This window comes from Harpia harpyja, chromosome 3, assembly GCF_026419915.1.
Source record: "Harpia harpyja isolate bHarHar1 chromosome 3, bHarHar1 primary haplotype, whole genome shotgun sequence".
Taxonomy (NCBI): domain Eukaryota; kingdom Metazoa; phylum Chordata; class Aves; order Accipitriformes; family Accipitridae; genus Harpia; species Harpia harpyja.
The window spans coordinates 44,336,541-44,360,593 of record NC_068942.1 but is presented as its reverse complement, the minus strand read 5'-3'; the positions used below and the strand labels follow the sequence as shown (position 1 = coordinate 44,360,593).

At 49.3% G+C, this 24,053-nt stretch overlaps 1 protein-coding gene and 2 long non-coding RNA genes across 3 annotated transcripts; 2 read left to right on the top strand and 1 right to left on the bottom strand.

The window, feature by feature from the left end:
* Positions 1-123: 123 nt before the first annotated feature.
* On the bottom strand, positions 124-6,217 carry SLC10A1 (solute carrier family 10 member 1). Its single transcript, XM_052782341.1, has 5 exons — positions 5,919-6,217; positions 4,248-4,791; positions 3,316-3,526; positions 1,594-1,772; positions 124-624 (listed from the first exon to the last, which is right to left on the bottom strand). The coding sequence occupies exons 2-5, from the start codon at positions 4,646-4,648 to the stop codon at positions 315-317; spliced, it is 1,101 nt and encodes a 366-aa protein (XP_052638301.1). The 5' UTR covers positions 4,649-4,791; positions 5,919-6,217; the 3' UTR covers positions 124-314.
* LOC128139643 (uncharacterized) lies at positions 4,379-18,223 on the top strand. Its single transcript, XR_008234453.1, has 3 exons — positions 4,379-4,441; positions 8,267-8,429; positions 17,452-18,223. It is a non-coding gene; the product is annotated as an uncharacterized LOC128139643 (long non-coding RNA).
* Positions 18,224-18,313: 90 nt separating this feature from the next.
* LOC128140223 (uncharacterized) lies at positions 18,314-21,805 on the top strand. The gene is made up of 3 exons (XR_008234652.1): positions 18,314-18,622; positions 19,092-19,292; positions 20,561-21,805. It is a non-coding gene; the product is annotated as an uncharacterized LOC128140223 (long non-coding RNA).
* The last annotated feature ends 2,248 nt before the right edge of the window (positions 21,806-24,053 follow it).

Here is a 24,053-nt window from a genome sequence, read left to right as displayed (position 1 = left end):
AACGGCTTTGGTGGGCACCTGGCATCCAGCCAGGGTCAACCCATCACAGTTGCATTAAAGAATATCTGATGTTCTTGTGTAGTTTGGGGGGGTGGGGGTGTGATTGATCTTTGCATGTGCTCAGTGCAAATTGTAGCTTTTGCAGGATGCCCGTCCTAGTTTAAGCACAGGAGACTGAAAACCTCTGAGCACTGATAATACAGATAGTATATGAAACATTCTGCTGATGGAAGAAGTCATAATTTCTAATGTCTTCATCCACCTATGAATTTTTGACCGTGATTTGTATTAATGCATTGGGTACAGTAACTGAGTTAAAGGGCAACCTGATTCTGCCTAGAAAGTAGCAATTCATTGGTAATTATATGTAAGCATATGTGGTTTGGACTGGAAAGGGTAAGAAATACAGGAGCAAAGCTGTACTCGCCGCTTGGTTTCTTTATTCTGTCATGGATCCTAAAGACCAGGATGAGCACAAGTCCCTCTCCAAGCTGGAACAGCAAGTAGAGCAGTGGGAAGAAGTACAGGGGGCCGATGATTTCTGGGGCGAAAGTGACCTTGAGGATAGTCGAGCAAAGCTGTACATTTTGGCAGCCAGTTTCCATGCACACTGTCCGCCTGCATCTGAAGGAGGAAGAGTTAAACAGATTACGGATCTAATCCACTTTTAAGCAATTTTAAAAGAAGCCTGCCCACCTTGCTGTTGCAGTGCTTCGTGCATTTGCCTGTGCTAAAAGCTGCTTTATCAGGAGCAATACTGGCATCCCTAGAAGGTTTTGCCTCATGCTCCTGTTGCAATGTGCAGAGACAGAGTACGCTGTAAATGTGGATTTTGTGCTAAATGGTGTTTGTAGGCCTTGTGTCCCGCTCTGGGTGCTGCAGCTTCCTGCAGGGAAGGAATCTGCTTCCGAGGTGAAAAGAGGAGTCCATGGTGCAAAGGTAAAAAATAGTGAGGACTAGTGGGCTTCCTACCTGGATTAGGTAGGATGAGAAAGGGCAGGAGTGGGTTTTATATGCAAGGTTTCCATCCTGAATTCCTGGAGTTTCAGCTGAATGCACTGACTGGTTTGGGATAATTATCAGCTGAGGAGCAGTTGTGTCACTTGGGGTTTTGTCTCTGCTGGTATTCCCTAATTCGTTGTTGTTCTTTGGTGCTATGCATTCTCTTCTTCCCCCAACTTTGTTACTGAGAGCAGAGGCTGGTAATGTATGCTTAGCAGGTCACTAGTGACCTCAAGTCAACCCCATCTGTCTACTTCCTCAGTAAACCTGCATAATGGACTTCCACCCCTTCCATGGTGATCAGGTACTTGTGTCAAAACCAGCTCCAGCTGCTCCTCCCCTCTCCATTGAGCTGAGCAGAGGTTGAACTCATTTCTCTCCCTACTCAAGGTGTGGGAGTATTGACTTGGGACTAGCTTGCAGCGTGTTTGCTCGTACTGCTAGGGCCCGTTTTGGGAGACTGCAATCAGTGTTTATTTTACAAAAGAACATCCATGTTGAAACCCGTGTTTTAACCATTGCTCCATAGACCAGAGCTGTCGTACCTCTCTGTTTTTCTGAGTGAGGGAAGGGGGGAGCGGAGGAACATACCGGTCATTAAGCTTGAAGACTGCAGAGAGAACATAGCCCAGCAGGAATCCAACAAAAGGCATCAAGGCAGAAGATCCCAGGAGGGATGGTGAGAAGATGACCATGATACCGCTTCCCACATTGGCCACAGACAGAACGATTATTGCAGCAGATGACAGTAGAAGCACAACCATCCCTGCCTAAAATAAAAGTGGTCAAGACATGGACAAGAGAGAAGTCGCCAGCAAAATTTGCCTCAGCTGTTGGAAGCGGCTGTGCCCAGTTCCCTGTCCATCACATATGTAAGTATACAGTGAGAATCTGTAAGTGCATTTCATGTACATAAATGTTACAAGTAATCAACAAGACACCATCCTCACGTGTAACCTAGAGAGACCTGAAATAATCAAGTTCCTTTCTGGTCTATATGCAAAATGACTGATGCTTGCTCCACTAGCCACTTGTTTCTCAGGCATTGCTGTGTGTCTCTCTGCCCAGGTCCCTTTGTGGGTCTAGTCCACCCAAAGCAGGTGGGGAGGAAACCACTTTACTCACAGGTAGAGCCTGCCTACAGCAGGTTTGGAAGGTGGTGGCTGCATTTTCAGATCGTCTTGTTGGCATCTGGTGATTCTGCAGATGAAGCAGCTGGGGAATTTTGGGAAGCAGAATACACAGCTCTCCTGCCTGTCTCTCCGCTTTGGAGTCCAATTTGGATGGAGTTCCCCAGGTGTTTTTTAAAAGCAAGTCTCTACGCCCTTCCTCTTTTGTAGAGAAGGTAAATGGAAAGGTGGTGTTAGCAGAAAGGAACACGACCCAAGTGTCAGCTGGACCAGCGTGGGTCACCTTGTCATGCTAGGCTTCTAAAGCTTCTTTTGAAACAGTCCTGTCATCACTGCCCTGTGCTGGGTAAAGGGGCCTTTGAAGAGTGCTGGTCCTCCTGTGTCTGCTCTAGCCTGATTCCTGGATTCCCGTGCTTCTTAGAGGTTAGTGATTCCTAATGTCATTTTATCAGGTCTGTTATTGAGTCTCGGCACCCATTTCTTGCTGTGCTTGGTCCCAGTTTCTCTGAGATGAAGCCTTAGTGAAAGAAAGTACAAAAAACAGGTTTACAAAGTTGTTAGCAGCTCTCTGGGTACTGCTAGTGGAGCTCTTGAGATAGACAATAGTGTAGCTGGTTGTCCAGATTTCCCTTTTGCTGTTTAAATGCCTGATGTACAAAGGAGGCAGGGGGATGATTCCAGGCCTAAGCGGGTGCTTAGTGATCTAGTGGCTTCTGCTGGATAAATATCTCACTGACGTAAGCAGCAACTTTGTGATGTGAATTTTGCCCTGTGCTAGACCTCTGAGAACAGTGGGGTGGGGTTTTTTTGGTTGGTTGGTTTGGTTTTGTTTTACTTTAAATCTGGGGTCTGCTTTGGTTACAGCAGTAGTTGGGGGCAGTGCCTGTAAGGTTCATTAGTGCTGCTTATAGCAAAAGAAAACAAAGCTAAAACTGAAGCCAACAGAGGAGAGCAAGGTAGGAAGTTGCCTACAAAACTATGTTTGTCTGGAAAAGGTGGAGGACTTCTCTTTGGGCAAATATTTTAATGATTAAAGTGGTGAAGTGGATGTCTTGAGTTCTATCCTCAACCTTTTGATTGATTTGTGGCATGCCTTAAAGAAGTTAGTATTTCTGTGCCTCTATTTTTGAAAACTTCCTTGAGGCCCTTGGTTAAAAGGCAACTAGCACAGGATACTTCTTACCTTGATGATAAAGCCAGTGTACTGTGGTTTCTTCTCATTCAGGATGATGCCAATGGCACAGGGGATTAGCATTAGCACCAGAGAGGTGGTTATTCCTTTGTAAGGTATCTTGCCCTCCAAATCACCCTCGTATAGTCCCCCCGAGTAAAGGTACAGAAGCAGAGGCATTAGTCCAATTGCTGGGACCGTTGAGCATGTGGTCATTACAATGCTGAGATGGAGAAAGGACCCCTCAGTAGAAGAATGACACTTTTAAAATGGAATATACTAATTTTCTTACTAACCTGGACACATGGTTCTAATGTAAGACTTTACCTTGCTCTTTCCCAACCTGTCACTGAGATTTCCCCAACATCACTGTCAGATTGTAGAAAGATGTGATATGAATAGAGAAGGGAGAAGATGACTCAAGTTCTATACGAGCTCAGAAAGGACCCTCGTTATGGGTACCGCTCACATTTCAGAAATTCACAAGTGACAGGGAAAGCAACACTTCGTACTTTCACCCCGGAACTTGTTTTATCACTAGGGTTTGTTGGAGAGTGGTGTTCTGCTAGTTCAACATTTCTCACTGATGCAGCCTCTTCAGACAGTGTGCTAAGTTTACACAGAACTATATGCCGCTATATGGATAGATACAGCACATACGTGCTATATATACTGCTATATGGAGATGAAAAAGTGTTCCTGCACCCATCTCATCAAGAGCAGCATGCAATATGCTTCAGAAAAGGGTACAAAATCCCATTTTATTGTAAAATGGGAACAAATTTGCTCATTGAGCAATATGGATGTTTTAAAAATATTCTAGACTTAGTATTTCAGTCTTTGTCCAGCTTCTTGGGGATTGCTAATGTTGATTAAACTAGTTTCTGAACCAGTCGTATGACTAGATTGGCCTGGGCAATGAACACAAACTCAGCTTTCCTTACCTGAGGTTCATGTCCCCTTTCAGTGCCAGACTAAAGATGTTGGAGACGTTTCCCCCTGGGCAGCAGCTGCAGATAAGGATGGCCAGGGATTCTGTAGTACCCAGCTGGAAAAGCTTGCCCAGTATGAATGCCGTCAAGGGCATGATGCCGTACTGAGCCATTATGGCAATTGCCACGCCTTTGGGTTTCCTGAGGTGAGTTGTGATCTTGGCTATCTCCATCGTACACCGCAGAGACACCATGGTGACGAAGAGGACCACAATAAGGATCGCATTCAGGGCTTTGTCCGTGGCCTGTTGGCCGAATCCAAATGGTGGTGCCACGCTGGTCAAGGAGGTGCTCTGTGTGCCACCTGGGCTCCAGAGCTCTGGGCTCTCAGAAGCTCCCTTGGTCTTGTTCATCCTGCTTAAGGGTTTAGAGGTCCCTTCTTCTGTAAGTGTCTGGGAAGGCGAGGAAGGGATTGATTCGGAAGTCCAAATACCATCCAGTTAATGCAAGCAAAACATGAGCTCTCTTTCAGGCCACCACTCTTAGCATTCAGCAGCTGTTGAAACAGAAATCCATGTTTTGAGCAATCAGCTGTGAACCCCATTCCCTTCAGTAATATGTTGTGCAGTTTGTGTAGCTTCTGCTCTGGTCCCCCACCTCTTCTGGTGTCCGCTCTCACCATGAGAATGAGGACATAGCTGACGAGAGCGAGAGGGAGACTTGTTGAAAACTGGTAAAGATGGGCACTTCATAAAAAGGAAAATGAACCAGAAGAATTCTCATCCACAAGATACTGCTGAGGCCAGCGCTTAAAAACATGATGCATCCGGGGTACTTTATTTTTAACAAGGGTTATAAAATGCTTATGCTTCTGGCCATAAATCAATCTCTCGATAGAAAGACTAGGAAGAAACTTCCTCCGTGGACGAGTAATTTCTCTAGTAAACTCTAAGGGACCTTCAAGTCTCTTTTCCTGATGCGGTCAGTCTGACACTGTCTAGAAATTTTTTGACTGCATAAGGGAATGAATTCTCCAAGCCTTACCAACACCCAAAATATTATTCTCTCCTTAACACTGAGGGGAGGTCCTGCATGGCGAGAGCCTCAACCGACTTCTGCAGTGCAGAGCTGTGCTCGCTGCGGCACAGCAGTGTTGCTTTCAGGACCTGAGGTGCTCTGCACCATGATCCAGCCAGGGGTGCAGGCATCGCCCAAGCTCTCCAAGCAAAGCCAAATAGGCAGCTTTTACCCACCCCAGACTGGTACCTGCCTTGTGCTTTCAGTACGAGGCTGCACGGCATGACGTGCTCTCAGTGCTCTGGTGTGCAGGGAAATGGGAGCTGGGCAGCTGGTTCTTGGGCAGGAAGAGGGACCACAGAGGTGGCCGATGAAGATTGTTCCTCCAGCTGCTGCAGAGGTGACCTCTGCTCACCCCCCTGCTGCTTTGCTCCCTGTCCCTGGCTCTCCAGGGGATGTGCTTCCCTGTGTCTGCCACGCTGGGGAATGGCACGTTGCCTGCCTCGTCCCCAGGTGCTGCGCTCCCTGATCCCTCTGCGGGTTTTGCCTTCATTTAAGGCATTTATTGCCTTCAAATGGACCTGACCCAACCCCTAGGTCTGGTGTGGGACTCTAGGAACATACAGAGCTGAACACATTAAATTAGAGCAAAGTGAATGCCGTTACCTTACACGCCTGTAGATGCGGCTGTAGGAGGCTTCAGTAAGATTACCCGCTGCTCCATCCCTTCCTGGCCAAGCTCGGTGAGTGATAGCACTCTTCAGTCTTTCTGCTTCAAGAAAATCTTTCCTCCTTGGCAAAATCTCATCCTCTGCTTGCAGAATATAAAGCCCAGGTCTAAAAGAGCCTTGTAGATAGGGAAGTTGTTATAAGATAGTTGTGTTACAGGACTGAGGAAGAGATTTTAACCAGGGAGGTTTGCTGCAATACGGCCGAGCTCTAATTCCTTTGCTGAAGGGCATTATAATGCTGCAGTAATGTGTCCATTGCTCCCATTCATCTGGGAGCTCAACAGGCTCGGCCTCTCCAGCCCCATTGCTCTGGAAACGCCGCTGGTGGCAGGCAGGAATGTCAGACCCCTTCTCCCTGTTCCTTCCCACTTGCTCTGGCTTTGGTTGGGAACTTTGTTTTCCAGGCTGGCAGCCAGGCCGGAAAAGCACCGACAACGGCTCTGGAGCCCAGCACGGGCATCCCCCATCGGGCAGGGAGGACCGGTGCCCGCAGCAGTGCAGGACAGAGCCATGCCAGCAGTTCCCAGTGGCTCCACACATCCACGGCCATGGCTTCTCCTGCGCCCTTGCGAGCACCGCACCGCCATGCTTGGGGACCAGGGCCCTTCCCGTAAATCATCGCGGGCGGTTCTTTGGGACCTCTGTGTCACTGTGGTGGCAGACAGTACTGCCCAGCCTCATCGCTGGGGCCCTGGCCAAGCAAGCGGGAGGAGGTGGCCTGCAGTACTGCACGCGTTTCGTTTTTCCTTGGGCATCTACAAGATTTCTGGGCATGAATAAGGGCTGCCCAAGTAGCACGTGGGCAAGATCCATAGGAATTAGGAGAAAATGCAGGAGCAAAGCCCGCAGCAATTCCTTCTCTCTTTCTATCCCTCCCTCCAGGTTTTCTTCCTGCAGATCTCTAGCCTTCCTAAGGAAATGCTTGTTTTCACTGTGTTTGCCTTTTAGCTGTACACTGAATTTTGTCAGAAGATGCGAGAAGGGTCAAGTCAAACAATTAAGTGGTTACACAGCGTCACTGCCTCGGCAGCGCCCAGACCGCCCTGCAAGCTCAGTGCAGCTCAGGGTTTTAAAACGATGATGTTGTAACGCTCTTACCCTTTGTCTTTGCAGGGCTGTAGAAGAATGTTTCAACTACCCGAATAATTAAAAAAATGCCTGCTAGTTGTTTGCTCTTCAAGCGTTCCTGCTGGTTCCCGGTAGTTAATGCAGGAAATGCCATGGGAGTCAAGGGAGAGACTGGTTGAGAGAAGCAGAATAAATTAGGATCATTATTTCACCCCGATTCATGCTGGGACATCCAGTTGTTTTACACGGGCGCTGGAGCTGGGGGTTTGCATTCAGACGTGGCCAAAGAGCTGCATCCCAGCTCTAAAGCTGCTGCTCCCTGCAGTGGGACCTGGGAGGTGGGACAGCCGAGGAGCATGGCTGGAGGAAGGAGCAGGTTCCCGTGCTGGGAGGCAGCGGGGCCCAGGTGGTGCGTGGGCATGCTACTGGTAGCCCACGATGGGCCACTGCTGGCCTGATGGCCAGGTCATCTACATCAGCTCAGAGGAAGCTTCAGCCTTGGAGGAGCCGCCCGTTCGGCGAGTGAGCCCCTAGCTTCACCCCTAGGCAAAGCGTGCCTTTTCCTTCCCTTGACCGCTTCCTGGGCTCGGTTCTGAAAAGGGAAATTTCTAGATGTTCTTTAAATGGTTTCCTTTTTTTTCCCCTCACAGCTCAAGTATGCTCAAACAGCTCCCCCCCCCCCCGCCCCCCAAAGGCGTTTGATTGCCTCTGCCTGTGCCCTTGCCCTGCGTGAAGCCGAGGAGCTTCGTGGAAGGTCCTGCACAGCTCGTGCCACTTGAGGGCAGTGGTTGCATGCCCAGAGAGCCTCGTTGCGCTCTCAGGATAAAAGACCTCATAAAACAACAAAGTCTCACCCTAGGTGCCATCGCTTAGATCGTTTTTATTAAGTCAGATGCTCCCAAATTCAGAGAGATGGTCTAATACAACAGGCATCACAGGATGCTTAACAAGCCTGAGGCGTTAAAGGAGATATTTGAAAAAAAATTGTGTACAAGTTTGCAGGTTTCCTGTTGGAGCTCAAAATGAGCTGTGTTGTGGACTTCTGTTTTTTTAAAAGACACCAAAGGAGTCAGTGCTTCATGCTTTTATAATGCAACTTCATAAATTCACCCGATAAATATGAAACGGCTCACATGGCCCTTTCAGTGGTGGGGGAGCTGAAGTCCAGTTTTCCAGTTTGCAGCAGGGACTGTCATCTCTTCTGTGTTTTTACAGAATTTAACATAACTTGAACTCAGCCCAGTGGTTGCCCAAAGGCCGTGCTTCAGCAGGCATGCCCAATAGGAGTGGCGGTGGCTTGATTTGTGTCAGATTTCACACTGTGTTGGCCCCCAATCCAAGACATGACCTTGGCATGTGGTGTCCATATTTTGCTCAGGTAAGGTTTTCTCACTGTATGGTTATGTGCTTGACTAAACAATTTCCTCATTTCTGTGTGATTTTGAGGCAATGTGCCCACCACAGCCCTGCCCGCATGGTGGGCACTGTGCTGGAGTGGCTGTCAGGGGGTTGAAGAGGGAGGGCTTCTGCAGGGACAATCGCGACTTGTACTAGCTGTGGTTCCCCACGCCACAGTTTTGGTCCTATCCATGTTTTTTCATTTCTGTCATCACCTGAGGATGCAGCCCACTTAAATGGGATGCCCTCCAATTAAAATCTAGGTCTGGTCCGCCCCGTCATGGGAAAAGTTGTGTGTTTGGGGTGGTGCTTAGCTCTACTCGTGTCTGAGCCCCCGTGATAGGGTTAGAAACGAGAACAAATTGAATGGGCTTGTCTTGAGATTCAAACCACTCACCACCTGGCGTGGAGCAGTCTGGGCACAAGCTGCCATGTACTGTTGGCCAGGGCAGCTGTAGCCTGATGCCATGGTGATGGCCACACTCCCCTCTCCTCACCCCCATGCCAGGTGCCATCGTGTTGCCATGCCAGCTTCATGTTGGGGACGGCTACCTGGTGTGTCACTGGGAAGGGGCATATCTGGAGTGAGACAGGGTGAGGGGGGCTGGAGAGGCTCCCCCAGCTCTGCACGGTCCTGCTGGCTCCCTGCAGCAAGTCTGAAAGCCCTGCCGTGATACCGGCAGCACGCCCCGGCGGCTTCCCGCAGCCTCCGGGATGTGCCGGAGATGGATGGCGGTGCGATCTGCAGTTCACTGCCCAGCTGTGTCTGCTGCAGCGTCCTGGCACGGATGGGGGCCCCATCTCGGCACCCCACAGCAGGGCGGCTGGGACCTTGCACCCCTGCCTTCCCAGTGGCAGCCGTGCCCTGTCCTCCACCGCCAGGGGTTTGCTGGCTCCCTGCCCCAGTGGTGCTACTCTCTTAGCAGTCCTGAGCACAGACAGGAGCCAAAGTTGTTTATATTTATTCAAATCCCATTTAGCATCCATCAGGCTTAAAAATCCCATGACTACCCTCTTACACAATTTTGTTTGATAGGAAAATAATTAATTTTGCAATTAAGCTGTGCCCAGAACAAATGATGTAAGAGCACTCCGTATGGGCTAAATTAGTGCCTGCTGAGACACAGCGCCAGCATCTGTCTGGTTTAGTGACACTTACTTTAAACAGCCGGAGGAGGGGACAGTGCACCCTCCTGTGACTTTACTGACTGCTTCTTCTCAGCTGGAGACCCAGAGAGGACTCGGCAGTGTCAGCTGGAGCACGCTTCGGTCGGTCAGCAGTGAAAAACGAGCTTGCTCCAATGCCTCTTCTGCATGTTAGGGAGGTGGTTTTAAATCTGAGTTTGCTAGCCAGGTGGGCACTGCTTGTGCCTCGAGCAGTGTGGGGAGCTCCAGAGAAAGAAGCTGCTCCCAAGAGCGTGAGGCCCTTCAGCCATTGAAAGCAACATTTCTATGATTTCAGTACATTGCCTCTTCCTCCGAATTTCTAGTGGGAGGCTTTCCACTAGCACCGTGAAGCCCCAAAGGGCCTTGAAGGCAGGGAAGGGTCCTGCCCCCTCCTTTCAGTGGTGTTACTACCCAAACGGACTTTGAGTTACTCCAGAGAGCTCTGCTTCTGGAGAAGGGTGATTTTTATGGTTAGCAAACACAGGTTGCTATGGATTTCTGGCCGCTGTGATAGTTTCTCCGTTTCCCTAAGGAGCCCGTAGCGGCCATTGCAAGGTAATGATACATGGGAGAGGTTTTATTTTCCTTTGGTGGGGAGCACTCTGCAGGTCTGGGGCAGAAACCCACCTGCTGATGGGTTGAGGGGAGCACTGGGGGGCACCCCGTATTCCCGGATACAGAGGGTGGTTCTGGTTTTCTACCCCTGCCTGCAGGGAGAGTGTCAGCATGGTGCTGGAGCAGGTTCACCTCGAGGGCAGATGTTTTTGGGGGAGAACTCCACAAAAGGAAGTGTGTTCATGTCCGTGATGCTTATTTTTCCCCGTGGGAAAAGAGATATTGTTTGTTGTCTATTGTAGTCACTTGTTAACTATGTAATTAGTGGATCTAGTTAATCTTGACTGTTTCATTTCCTTAGGGACCAGATGTCAAAGACAGCTTCATAAAAATTTGACAGCTTCTGTTTCCTTGAAACTTTGGTAAAATGCTATCAGCAGGCCAGCAGGACCTTCTTTAAGCCTGTGTCTGACCCGTATAGCCCCTTGACTATTGCTCTTAGCTTCACGGGAGAAACGAGCCTTGTCTGCTGTTCTTCTGACCTTTGCAGGGTGATAACTATTCAGAAAATGCTATGTTTTCTCTGGGTCACGAGAACCCTTTTTGGCATGAGCTAGGGAGAGCTGATCTGGGTAGCAGAAGGTTCCCTAGTCCCTTGCCCAGCTTCCAGCTGTGGATGCCATACACCTGCAAAGGGGAATTGCACCTTGAGCTGGGGCGAGTGTGCTTCATTTGTATCAAAGCTTATATTTTAAATAATTTAATTGGGTAGATTGTGCTCAAGTTCTAACTCCGCAGCTTTAAAGTGCTCCATTAGTGACAAGAACTAGCCCTCCTTCCTACGTGATGAATATGAAGATTTAGTAAAGGAGATGGTTAGGAAAGTGGGAAGTAAGAAATAAGGTGATCAGGAATAGCCAAGGGATTAATGAAAGAGTCCAAGACCCTTATGCAAACCCCAGGCGAGAACCAGGAGGTCTCTGAGAAGGCAGACTCATCACCCAGTCTTTCCTCTCCTGTTATTCCCCAAGCTCCCATCGCAAGGGCAGCCAAATTGCCTTCATAAGGGAAGAAATTTCCATGTCAAGGAGAAGGCATGGAAACTACCACCAGGGTTTAATCTTAGAAATGAGTCCCCAGGTGGCTGCATGGGAGACTTCTAAAAAGCACGTAAGGGCCAGGCTACATAACAGGGATTAACTCCAAGCAAGGTGCTCCAGCGGGCGCAGAGCAGCAGTGCCGCAGAACCACTCATGCAAGGGCTCAGTGGGAGAGCTGGAGGTTCCCTGGCAGTGCCGGAGGAGAGCGTCCCATGCTCCTCAGTGCCTTGGCAGGCATTGGTGGGATGCTCTGGAGACTGCCCTTGAGCTGCTGAGACAATGCTCCAGCCAGCAGCCAAGCAGCTTGAGCCACCTGGAAACTTTAATCCTCACCTGCAGATGAATTTGGGTAAATTATCTGTCAATATGCTGGCCCTCATATCCTTTTGTCCCTCAACTCTGTTGTGATGCCCTCAGCCACCATCCTTGCTAGCCCGAGGAGGAAAAATATATTTTTTGGAAAACAAAAAGAAAAAATAATTTAAGTAATGCCGTCCAAACCAGAGCTATGTTTAAGTGCGTACCTGACCTTGTAGGACCAAGCTGACCCTCTGGAGTAATACAGGGCTAATAAGGAGGAAAACAGTGCTGCAACCGTGGAGCCTGTGGCTTTGACTGGTTCTTGTCTGCTTCTTCAGCACCCTTGCATCACTGACTGTGGTGCCTGGAAATGACCTTGTCTCTCTTCTCTTACTCTTGTGGTTACTCATGGATTTTACAGGGAAGCTGTAGGCTGTGCGTATTAGAAGGTCAGACTTCTCTCTCTCCCCTAGGTGTGTTAGGAGCTTCAAGAGGAGGACATGTTTTCTTGCTTAGCAGGGAAGATCTCCCCAAGAGGCAGAAATGGCTGCAGCAGCCACACTGCACTTGTTTATGAGGCTCAGGACCAAGAAACTCATTGAGGGGAAGGCTGGGGTCGGTCTAGATCTTGCTCCCTGCTTTATCACCATCTCCAGTGTGGGAAAAGCAGTGGGGAAAGCTCCTGAAGCAGTCTGAGCTTAATAAGAGATGAGCATAGCACATTCTTGCTGCAGAAGAATTTTCTTCAAGCCTGCTTCAGTTCTCAGCAGCCACAGAAAGGCTGGTGTGCAAGCTTGACTCCCATAGCCCACCGGGGTACCCCGAGTGTGCCAGCCTGAGGGAGCACCCCAAGTGGGCGTAGGGGACAGCACGGCTCCATGAGAGAGGACTGCAGGGGAGCTGGAGTACCTGAAACCATGTCCCAAGGGGTGTTTGAAGCCTGGCTGTCCCTGGGTCGGTCCTGGACTACTGGCCAAGCTCTCGTGTGATCCACAGTCAATCAGTGGAGTAATCCTAAATAAATATCTGGGTGTACAGCAGCACTTGGATATGTTCACCTGTTTGTTTACAGGTGTATTGGTTTTGTGTGGCAAGGTTTTGGTAGCGGGTGGGGTTACAGGGGTGGCTTCTGTAAGAAGCTGCTGGAAGCTTCCCCTGTGTTCGACAGAGCCCATACCAGCCGGCTCTAAGACAGACCCACCGCCGGCCAAGGCCGAGCCAATCAGCGATAGTGGTAATGCCTCTGTGATAACATTTTTAAGAAGGAAAAAAAGTTGGGACGGCGGTATTCAGCAGCCGGAGAGAGGAGTGAGAACATGTAAGAGAAACAACCCTGCGGACACCAAGGTCAGTGAAGAAGGAGGGGGAGGAGATGCTCCAGGCGCCGGAGCAGAGATTCCCCTGCAGCCCGTGGTGAAGACCATGGTGAGGCAGGCTGTCCCCCTGCAGTCCATGGAGGTCCACGGTGGAGCAGATATCCACCTGCAGCCCGTGGAGGACCCCATGCCGGAGCAGGTGGGTTCCCGAAGGAGGCTGTGACCCCGTGGGAACCCCGCGCTGGAGCAGGTTCCTGGCAGGACCTGCGGATCTGTGGAGAGAGGAGCCCACGGAGCAGGTTTTCTGGCAGGACTTGTGACCCCGTGGGGGGCTCACGCTGGAGCAGTCTGTGCCTGAAGGACTGCACACCGTGGAAAGGACCCATGCTGGAGCAGTTCGTGAAGAACTGCAGCCCGTGGGAAGGACCCACGTTGGAGAAGTTTGTGGAGGACTGTCTCCCGTGGGTGGGACCCCACGCTGGAGCAGGGGAAGAGTGTGATGAGTCCTCCCCCTGAGGGGAATGAAGCGGCAGAAAATAACGTGTGATGAACTGACCGTAAACCCCATCCCCGTCCCCCTGTGCCGCTGGGGGGTTGGTAGAGAATCCGGGAGTGAAGTTGTGCCCGGGAAGAAGGGAGGGGTGGAGGGAAGGTGTTCTGAGATTTGGTTTTATTTCTCATTACCCTACTCCGGTTGATTTGTAATAAATCAAGTTAATTTTTCCCCAAACTGAGTCTGTTTTGCCCGTGACGGTAATTGGTGAGTGATCTCTCCTATCCTTATCTCGACCCACAAGCTCTTTGTTATATTTTTCTCTCCCCTGTCCAGTTGAGAAGGAGGGGGAGTGATAGAACAGCTCTGGTGGGCACCTGGCATCCAGCCAGGGTTAACCCATCACAACAGGGCAAGCTCTGTGAGTGCTCAGTGATGTGGTTATGCCACTGCTTCTTAGTTTGGGTTTGGGGGGACTTTTGCTCTTTTTTTCCTCCCATTTAGTTTGTTCCCCTTTTCTTCAACTTGCGCCCGTTGTGACGGGACCCTGATTCCACCTGAAGAGGCAGGACTGCAGAGGTTATGGTGCTCGCTTGCAGGGCAAGAGAGCTGGACCTATTTCCTTGCTTACCCTTGCTGTAGGACACAGGCAAACAAATTTCTGCCTCTCTTCCACCATTCTGCTCAAGTCCTGTTGCCTCCTGCCTGAACTGAGCCATTGGCCTTTCTGCGTGGTGCAGATGGGCCACGAAAAGTTCAAGGGGACTGTTGAAAAACCTTTGCTTATTTGTGTACTTTACCCATCTGCCTTCACCTTTTGCAGCTCCTCAGGCCCCTGTGGGCTGAGCTCTGCCTAGAGCAGCACCTCCGGGCAGCTGGATCCCGGTCCGGGTGCCAGACATTGTCCTTGTCCTCCTGGATGTTTTGCCGAGTATCTGGGCTGGTGGAAACCTTGTAGCTTTGAGTTCCACTGATGCATTAGGCACCGTTGTCTTTTGGTTATTGGCGTTCCTGTGGTCAGCCCCTGCGCTCAGGCTTGCCCAAGCACCCGGGCAATGGCGAGCCAAACCCAGCAGTGCAGTGCTTTTGTCTTGCTTTAATTAGAGTAGGACACAATTATTAGCAGCATGTTTTTATTTCCGTTTGTTCACTCCGACAGCAACCAAAGGAAGCCATTATCTCTACAAGAGGATGTTTCAGCAAGTGTTACGGTAAATAAAGCTAACAGGATCAGTGCAAAAAAGAGTATCACGTTCTAAGGGCAGCAATCAATAATCAGGCTGTTACAAGGCAGATCCTTTCAAGAGGCATGATAGTGAGTCCGCACTCAGATCAGCCTTTAATCTTGGAGGATTACTGAGCTCTTTACAGGCTGATACATTTACCACAATCTATCTGCCCCGTAACATAGGTATCCCTGTAAAGACATATGGCAGTTCTTTCAGCACCTTCGGAGGTAAAGTTGGATGGCAACCACCTGCCCCTTTTGAGCAATACGTTTCTGTATGGATCAGGCTAAAGATGGAAGGTCAGGTCTAGGTTTGACCCTGGATTATGTTTCCCAACCTTCCCTGCTCCGCGAACAGCAGCAACCCCAAGCACCCAACATGTTCTTGGAAACTGTGTGCTCTTCTGGATCCCTTAGCCTGTGACAGCAGCCTCAGTTTCAACTTTTCCGCAGCCCTTGGCTGCAAGCAACGTTGTTCTCAGAGGCAAAAAGTCACTGAAGACCTGCTCTTCATGCTGGCAAATAAAGTGCTTAAGCAACGTGATGTTTGTTAAAACAGTAAAATATCTTCTAAAAGTGTTTTTGCACAATGCTGGAGAAAAATGGTAAGAGACGTGTATACTGCAGGGTGTTAATTCTTGAGATCTCCAGTATTTCCTATTCTCCTCATTTTAGTGTAAGTCTTTTGATCTTTGCTGTTTGCCCCAGAGCTGTGGGCATTAGGTGAGCTTCTCAAATTTATTTTATAATAAAAATGTAGAAGTTTGTAGCCCTCAGGGATTTGGAGAAAAGTTTGAAAATGCGATCATAAAGTTCAAGAAACCAGAGTGCAATTAGGAAAAGCTCAAACATTTATAATTTTCTTTAAAAAACAGAACAAAAACCCTTGTGATTTTTAAGCTGTGATTCTCTAGAGCCTGACGCATAATTTTTGAGTATGTGGGGTTGGCAGTGCTGGAAAGGATGCTTTTCTCTGCCCGGATCATGTTTTTCTACTGAGAATTTTATTTACCAGCTACTTTAACCATTTATGCACCTCTTTCTTGGCTGGCCTCTCCTGCAGCTGAGGAGCCCTCTCCATCTCTGGGGGCTTGGAAGGGCGGACGGAGGCGGCCGGGATCGCCCCAGTGGCAGAGGCCAGGCTGCCCTGCATGGGTGCTTCAGACCTGCCAGGCAGCAAAACCTCTCCAAGGTCTCGAAGCTTGCTGTCCTGGTGGGGAAAGCCCTGAGGAGCTCACCAGGAGCAGCAGCATCCCTTGTCCCCCCGCTCAGTCACAGCCGGCGTGCGCGGCTCCTCCTCTGCAAACCGACAGCTTTGCTTGGAGGTTTATCTCCAGCCTGCAAAACTTGCCGGAGGGATGCGAATTTCCCCGAGGGCTCATGAAGGGAAGGGGATCTTTCCTTCGGGGGCCTGTTTGCATGGCATGGTGGCTCCTGTGAGCAGGGCCCCCAGCGTGACCCTGCTCTCAGTGGGGCACGGAGAGGCATGGTGCCTTCCCAAAAATCCCACAGGGATTCGGCGACAACGCCGGGCTCTTCCCTCCGCTTCTCCTACCCCCAGCCGCCCTCCCTCGGGCACTGCTCTTTTATATTTTTAGAAAGCACAGTTTATGTTTTTCAGTGCTAGCTTTGCACGTCAGCGGCCACTGCACAATGAACTCTCAGGGGCCTGTTTATTTTGCAAGCAAGGGTCGTACCCTGCGACAGTGTTTTCTGTCACGTCGTCATGAGCACCCTGGGCTCTAGCTGCTTCAAAATGGCAGCCTATTGTTCGGTGTCCCAGGCCCTGCTTGAAACCAGGTCCCCCCGGCACCCGTTTTAATAGCTCCTCTCTGCGATCTATTTATCCCCCAGTGCTTTCGGGGGGAGTGGGGAAGGGCTCATTCCTTTTTTAGGGACCCATGCAGCAACGTTCTGTGAGCAGCCCCTTCATTCTGCAAGCAGACCCCTTTCTCTGCCTGCCTCCCAACTATTTGGGGTAGTCCTAGTTTAATCCAGTGTGAGCCCCTTGCAGAACTGGAGGGTTTGGGGGCTGGCCATGCTTGCTATGCCAGGCTTTTTGCTGCAGGGGCACAGCCTTTGCAGAATGATGCCTGCAACAGGGAAATTATGTTTTTGGCCTGCTCAATCAAAGATAGCTTTAAATTATTTAAAAAAAAAAAAAAAATCAGCCCTCTGGATAGAGGAGGGCAATGATGAGCAGGGCTTTGTTCTGCAGCTTTAGGCTGACTGTGGAGACCGGGGGAGCCATTTACCACCTTTTGTCAGAAAAAATGGCAAGATCAGTAGAAAAGTTCAGAGGCTACAGCCTGGCTGGGCAAGGCCAGGATCTTCCCCCTCGCTAGCTGGGCTCGGGGACTCTGGCAACTCTCCTTAGAAATGACTTTGCACCACGTCCCCCTGACTCCTCTGCACACACCCATATTAACATCGTTGTGTACCCATCATTTCCCACAAAAATAGCTTATTACAGGAAGCTTGTTTCTCCACCCCCTTTTGTAAGTACCTGTGAGTTGTGTGGCCACTCCGGAACACCCTTGGCTAACCTGTACCATCTCCAACTAAACTTTCAGGGCTTTGAATGTTTTCACATTTTCCTAGCCAGGCTGAGAGCCCTTTCAAATCGTCAGCCTGACGCCACCCATGCTGATTTATGTTCCCTGCGAAATGCAATTGTAACTATTTCCATTAAAAGAGCCCTCAAAACCGTAAATGGCTCCAAAGTTGTGAAGAATGCCCCAGTCTGGGACTGCAATGCCCCTGGCTCCCTAAAAATTGCCATTATATTTTCCTGAATTTGGCTCTATCCGATGCTTCAGCTAGAATGGTGTTTTTACTTCCAGCACGTGCATGCGTGCAAGGCACACCATCTGCTTACCCTGATGCGGTGCCCACACTTTCAGACTCTACCAGGACTCCTTTCTCCCGCTAAGGCTTCTCCCCAAGTAAGTGCCTCTTTTGGTTTGTCCTGTTCCTTCTTATATTTGCTCATGCACTTTGAAAATAAGCTCTCTAGAGCCCAGGGTATCACTGGTGTTTATTTTGGGCTTGTTCAGGGGGTTGCTAGCAAAGAGGGCACAATTCTTGCATGGTTCTTAGGACAACGCACTTTATTTCAGACACAAGCAAACCCTAGCTCGCATTTAGCATGTGCAAGCCCCTGTGCAGCGCTGCATTCACCTACGGAGGTATATAAAGGGTAATGATAATGTTGCCCAGAAGGCTAACACATCAAAGGCCAAGGAGCAGTTAAAATGTATTACGAGCTGTTGGCAGTGATTGTGGGGGGTATTTGTGTATTGCTGCTTTGGACGGCCCGAGTAAATGAAAACCCTCTGGATTAATTGGTACACCAAAGAGGTTTGGAGGAAAATGGAGGCTGATGGAAAATGACAAACAAGGGAAAATACAGATAGCTGGGTGTGCTGACCTGCGGCGGGGCACTGCTGATTAACTTGCGGCTCCCTACCGTGCCCTGGAAAGCCGAGGAGAGCTGGGGGTGCCCCGCCAGCAGCTCGCCCGGCGTGTCGGTGGGAGCGGGCTGAGCCCCACAGGCAGCATCTGCAGCGCTGCTATTCCAGCACAGCCGAGCGGGTAGTTAGAGGTGAGACTTACCAGGTGTCTTGTGACACCTGGACACCACAGGACAAGAGCTTAATTATTTTTAATGATGTGGGGGCTGGGAGAGGGAGAGGAGGCCGTGTGGTGCCTGGTGTCACAGAGCAACTGAAGCTGGGAACTTCAAGATCGATCGTTGCAAAGAGACCGCTGGCTGAATCAGATGATGACCAATGTGGGGAATATTGAATGATACGATCCCATCTTTTACTAGGATACCCATATTCCAACTACTGTTATGTGGTTTATTACTAATGCTTCAATTATACACAAATGGCACCTCACCTAAGTGTTACAGTGACAGCCACACAAACACCAATCATACCAGCTCATTCCCATGCTAATTGACCGGCTGGAGCAGGACCACCACCTCTCAACACAGCATGGCCACACTAGGTAAGTTGTGTCCTTGCAGGCCACCCAACCGGTGATCAGGGCAAGGTACCCGTGCTGATGGCAGTGGACAACTGGCACTGACCCTGGGGGGTTTTCACCCATCCACACTGGGGCTGCAAGGGCAGAGGGTCCTCGTCTTCTCTCTGGTCAGCAGCTGGGCTCACCAATGAGTTTCCAAAAGAATTTCCCCAAAGCCAGCCTGCCATGACTTGTGCTTGTGTCAGTGATCTCTCATCTGGACTTCGCACGGGTCATCCTGTCGGGTACTTCCTCAGTCCTCTTGCCACGATCTTACCTAGTCGTCGCTGACTCTGGTAGATCGCACTTTTCTACTGTCAGTCTTAACTAGACACCTCGCAGTTTGGGTAGTTTCCTAGTCTGTTACACTAGTTCCCCTGCAGCTCCACAGTTCGCTTCATTCCTGTACCAAACATCTTAACTCCACGCGTTGCGTATTTGTCTCTTGCAGACTTGAGGAATCCTTGTCATAGGAAGAAAAGCACAGCAGGTGGTGTGCTTCTGGTCACCTGGTGATTTACAAGCTGTCTTTCTCCTTGCATTATCTGTTCAGTGCATGGAGGAGGGGAAGGAAGAGGCTGCTCAAACTGGCAGGTTCTCCTGACCACGTGTCCTTCTACTGGCAGCTGTGTGGGTGTGATGGGGATGGAAGGTAAAACAACACGGGGCGGGGGCAAATTCCAGAGGGGCCCTTCTCTGTCCTTTCCCTCAAAATACGTAGGAGAAAATTATGCAAGTAAAGAGTCGGCAGAAAGACAGAGAAGGAAAGCGCGATGCTGTATGCAGCAGTACCTGCGCGGGTAGGATCGCTCATCTCCCCGAAAGCTTGACTCCTGCTGACCCAAGTCTGACAGGCTCCCATCTTGTCTCCCAGCTCGTTGTCACAGGTGATTTAAAGCATGGCTCAACTCTGCAGCCTCCGTCACTACCCATCCCACTGTCTTTCTGCTGGCAATCTCCTTCCTTCCATGCGTGTCACAGGAAAAGCCTGTTTTCTGCTCGTGCCAGGGAGCATTGTAGCACAGTGGGAGAAGCAGCAATCTTCTACACTTTTTCATATAGTGAGGGCATCAGAGTGATCATCACGAACTTATTTCTGACATGTTTCTGAAAAATTCCTTGCTTCTCCCATAAATCCAAGACGTATATAAAAAAATGTGTTTTCAGTCTTAAAGCTAAAGACAAGCATCAATTTTAAAATCTATTTTAAAAGTGAATTGCATTGTAAGTTATAATCTTAAACTGAAGTTTTTAAAGAGCTCTCATCCTTGAAGAAAAGAGACCATTTAATTTTTGGTGACTAATGATGAAGTGTTTTCTAAAGGTGACTGAGCATAGCACAAAAAGTCCTAAATATATTTATTAGCTTATTAAGCATAATTGAATCTGCTTGCGAATATTAGCTATGCCTTTACAAGTGAAAAGCACTTTTGGTTAGCTAGACAGTTTCTTATCAAAGAACAAAACCAGAACATTAAAACATATGCAGCTTACTGAATAATTATGTTATTTATCAGACAAGCAGAAGAATCATCACTGAAGTGCTCTCAAAGTGCCAAATTGGGTAATATACATAATTAGGCCCCATTTGATTAGATATGTGCCCATGGTAACAGCCACACTCATGATCCACATATTAGTACAGCCTTGAAATAATCTTCAAGGGGGATGATGGCAACAGAGCACATCTGAAGCTTCACTGGGGAGACTTTTGGAACAAAACCTGCATGCTGATTTCCTCTGTTCCTGTGGTTATTCTTTATTTTATCTTATTATCTTTTATTTTTAAAACAATGCATGCCTTGGTTCTCAAAGGTAATATACTGCTTCCACGAAATGTCTCTATACTTTTATCCCTAAAAGGAAGGTCTCCTAATCATTTGCATCACATTTTAAAGCCTAAAACCTTCCTATATTTAGGGATGCATCCCGGCAGTTGGCAAGGCTGCTGCAAGCTGTTCCTAGGAGGTGGGAACAATCATCACCTGGAAGCCAGCCCATCTCAGATCCACTCTCCTCCCACAGCTCAGGACAGCCTGGTGATGGATAAGGCCTTCTCGATGTTCTTTTAGGCTTTTGCAGAAGCCTCATGAAGAGACTGCAAGGTCTCAGCAAGAAGACTGATTTTGCGTCAGATCCAAGCCTCTGAGAGAGCCTGCAAGCGCTGAGCTACTGCCAACCCACAGGGAATGAGTCCGGAGGGTACTGTTTGGGTAACAGTGGAACCCAAGAGAGTTTGTTTAGCTGTAGATGCAATACGAATTGTTCCTGCAGTTTATTTTTATATGCTTAGAGGGTGAATGAATTTGGAAGAGTTGGAGAGAATCAGAGAATTAGCAGAATGAATTATTATTGGGGGTTATTTATACAAAATGAGAGAAATATATCTCCTGGTGCAACAGTGTATGTCCAGGACTAATGTGAGTTGCTGCTTTTGCAGTAATGCCTACTGGGAAATATTTACAAGAAGCTTTTTCCCCCAATAAGGAAAAGACCAAGATACAGAAGAGTTCCCCCAGATGAAGGCATCAGGGAAAGACTGGTCTGTAGCAGGGAAACCTAGGCAATGAGTGCTGAGAGCCCGGCGGGAGAGGATTGTGGAGCCCCAGTCCTGGCCAGTCTGGTCCCAGAGGGCTGCAGTGTACATGGCTAGTCTGGTCATGTCAACTATCCCACCAGTGCAAGAGAGACATAGCGAGCCCACCTGCAGACACCTCACCCTGGACAAACAAGATTGGACGTGGCATCAAGGGACTCTGTTTGGAGATATACAATGGAGAGGAAATCAATGCTGAAAGACTGTGAAAAATAAATGCACAAAGATGATTTAGGATGTTTTTTAGCTTTTGGGAAGAAGAGGGCTATCCCAAGCATGTGGGAAACACAGGACAGCTAAAAAGCTTTGGTGGGGGGAGCACAGAGGAAGACTTTATTCCCTGGTTTGGCTGTTACCTGGCACAGAGGAGGGGAGCACTTTCTCCAAGGGGCCCGTGACACAGCCAGCCACGTTTGCAGCCTTCAGCTGAACGGCAAGAACACTGTAAGTCGTGTCCACACAATGTTGTCGAACTGTTACTAGATGCAGTGTTAGGATTACACCTACTGAGGCAAAAATAGACCTGTGGATCCACCTTGGGCATGCAGCGCATGATTAGGAGTGTGTCACCTTTCTCCATAGAATCATAGAATCATAGAATCATTTCGGTTGGAAAAGACCTTCAAGATCATCAAGTCCAACCATTAACCATGCCCCCTAAACCATGCCCTGGAGTACCCTGTCCACTCGCTTTTTGAATACCTCCAGGGATGGTGACTCAACCACTTCCCTGGGCAGCCTGTTCCAATGCCTGACAACCCTCTCAGTAAAAAAATTTTTCCTAATATCTAACCTAAATCTCCCTTGCCTCAACTTGAGGCCATTTCCTCTTGTCCTATCTCCAGACACCTGACAGAAGAGACCAACACCCACCTCACTACAACCCCCTTTCAGGTAGTTGTAGAGAGCGGTAAGGTCTCCCCTCAGCCTCCTCTTTTCTAGACTGAACAACCCCAGATCCCTCAGCCGCTCCTCATAAGACTTGTGCTCAAGGCCCCTCACCAACTTGGTTGCCCTTCTCTGGACATGCTCAAGCAGCTCAATGTCTTTCCTGTAGTGAGGGGCCCAAAACTGAACACAGTACTCGAGGTGCGGCCTCACCAGTGCCGAGTACAGGGGAACAACCACCTCCCTGTTCCTGCTGGCCACACTGTTCCTGATACAGGCTAGGATGCGATTGGCCTTCTTGGCCACCTGGGCACACTGCTGGCTCATATCCAGCCGGCCATCAACCAGCACCCCCAGGTCTTTCTCTGCCGGGCAGCTTTCCAGCCACTCTTCCCCAAGCCTGTAGCGCTGCATGGGGTTGCCGTGACCGAAGTGCAGGACCCGGCACTTGGCCGTGTTAAACTTCATACAATTGGCCTCAGCCCATCGATCCAGCCTGTCCAGATCTCTTTGTAGAGCCATATATGCTCTTAACCATACTTGGGGGACAGGATCCATAATCTTCGGCAATATAAATTAAGATCACTGGTCAAATTATACTAAAGTTGTGAAATTCCCACACCCTTCCCTCTTTTCCTTCAATAAATGCTGTTTTTAGCATTGCTTCCCAAAGCAGGGGACTATTCAAACCAGTTCCTCACTATTCACATCGGCACCAAACTGAGGTCTGAAATGGGTCAGACCAAACCCTCTGTCTGCCCCGTCTGAGAGCGGGAGGACTCTAAAGGGAACCGGGTTGTGTGTGAACCCCACAGTGACAGTAGTAATGATTGTGCCAGTAGTAATGGTTGTGCCAGCCCTAAACATCCTGTTTTTCGGGTACCCTGTTGACAGCCACTGCTCACGTTTGACAGCACACTGGTACTGGGTATGCCCAGGTACTTGGGACCTCCTGCAGATAGAAGGGCATCCTCTGATCATGGGGCCGGAGGCCTGGCAGCTATATGGGTGGTGAAACCAGTCTGGAGAGAGGCCTGGGGCTGCCACTGAAAGGCGCTGTGGATGTGCTGTGTGTGCGAGTGAGAGTACTCACACACGCATGCGTGTGTAGGCAATACTGGTCCCTCCTGTGATAAATGGCTCTGAGTAGAGCTACGTGAATTTTGGATTTCTGCTTCTGCTTTCCAGAACAGAACAAACTGGGGCAAAAAAATAGGAAAAAATTGTTTCCTGGAATTAAAACAGTCATGTTCAGAAATGCCTCCGTGTTCTGTTTTGACATTTTTTGGATCAAAGAAGTGAAGCATTTTGACGTTTCTGAGGTAGGAATGTTTTGTTTCAATTTGTTGAACTGACATGAAACGTTTCTTTTCAAGTCTGCTTAACATTAAAGTAGGCAGTGCCTTTCCTTGGGTTTGGGTCCCATTCTCTCCTCTGGGCTGTGCTCCCTGGGAGCTCTGCCCAGCTCCCATAAAGCTTGGGCAAGGTCCACGTTGTTCTCAGTAAATGCAGCTCAGCCGCAAGCCCCACGCACAGGAAAGAAGAGAGGCCTTTTCGGGAAAGTTCGTTTCGATGCTGAACTCGACTAAAATGAAAAATCTGGGGGCAGTTGAAGCAAAGTGCTCTGTTCCAGTTCACCTCCAACAAAACATCATTTCTTGTCAGCAGCATCCCTGTCTTCCCACAGGCACTTTTTGTGTTGCAGAAGCTGTTTTCTGATCAAAAAAGGAGATGTCCCAGTGAGCGCCTGCATAGGTGTTGATGTGATCTACACCAATAAGCTCCCCGGGGGCTGCAGACTGGTCCCCTGGACTTGGCGGTGAAGCTGTCCTTTAGAGCCATCGAGCAGATTCTCCAAGAGGCTAAAGACCCCCGCTCGCCTGCTCGGGGGCTGGCTGAAGCCGGGGCAGCCTCTGGCTCGGCTGTCCC

What these genes read in the sequence shown, in the direction of transcription:
- SLC10A1 (XM_052782341.1), bottom strand. Translation starts at nt 4,648, where the DNA reads ATGAACAAGACCAAGGGAGCTTCTGAGAGCCCAGAGCTCTGGAGCCCA. An exon ending in AAAGGGGACATGAACCTCAG is followed by an intron (nt 3,527 to 4,247) that starts GTAAGGAAAGCT and finishes TCTCCATCTCAG; the next exon opens with CATTGTAATGACCACATGCT. An exon ending in GTCTTCAAGCTTAATGACCG is followed by an intron (nt 625 to 1,593) that starts GTATGTTCCTCC and finishes TTCCTCCTTCAG; the next exon opens with ATGCAGGCGGACAGTGTGCA.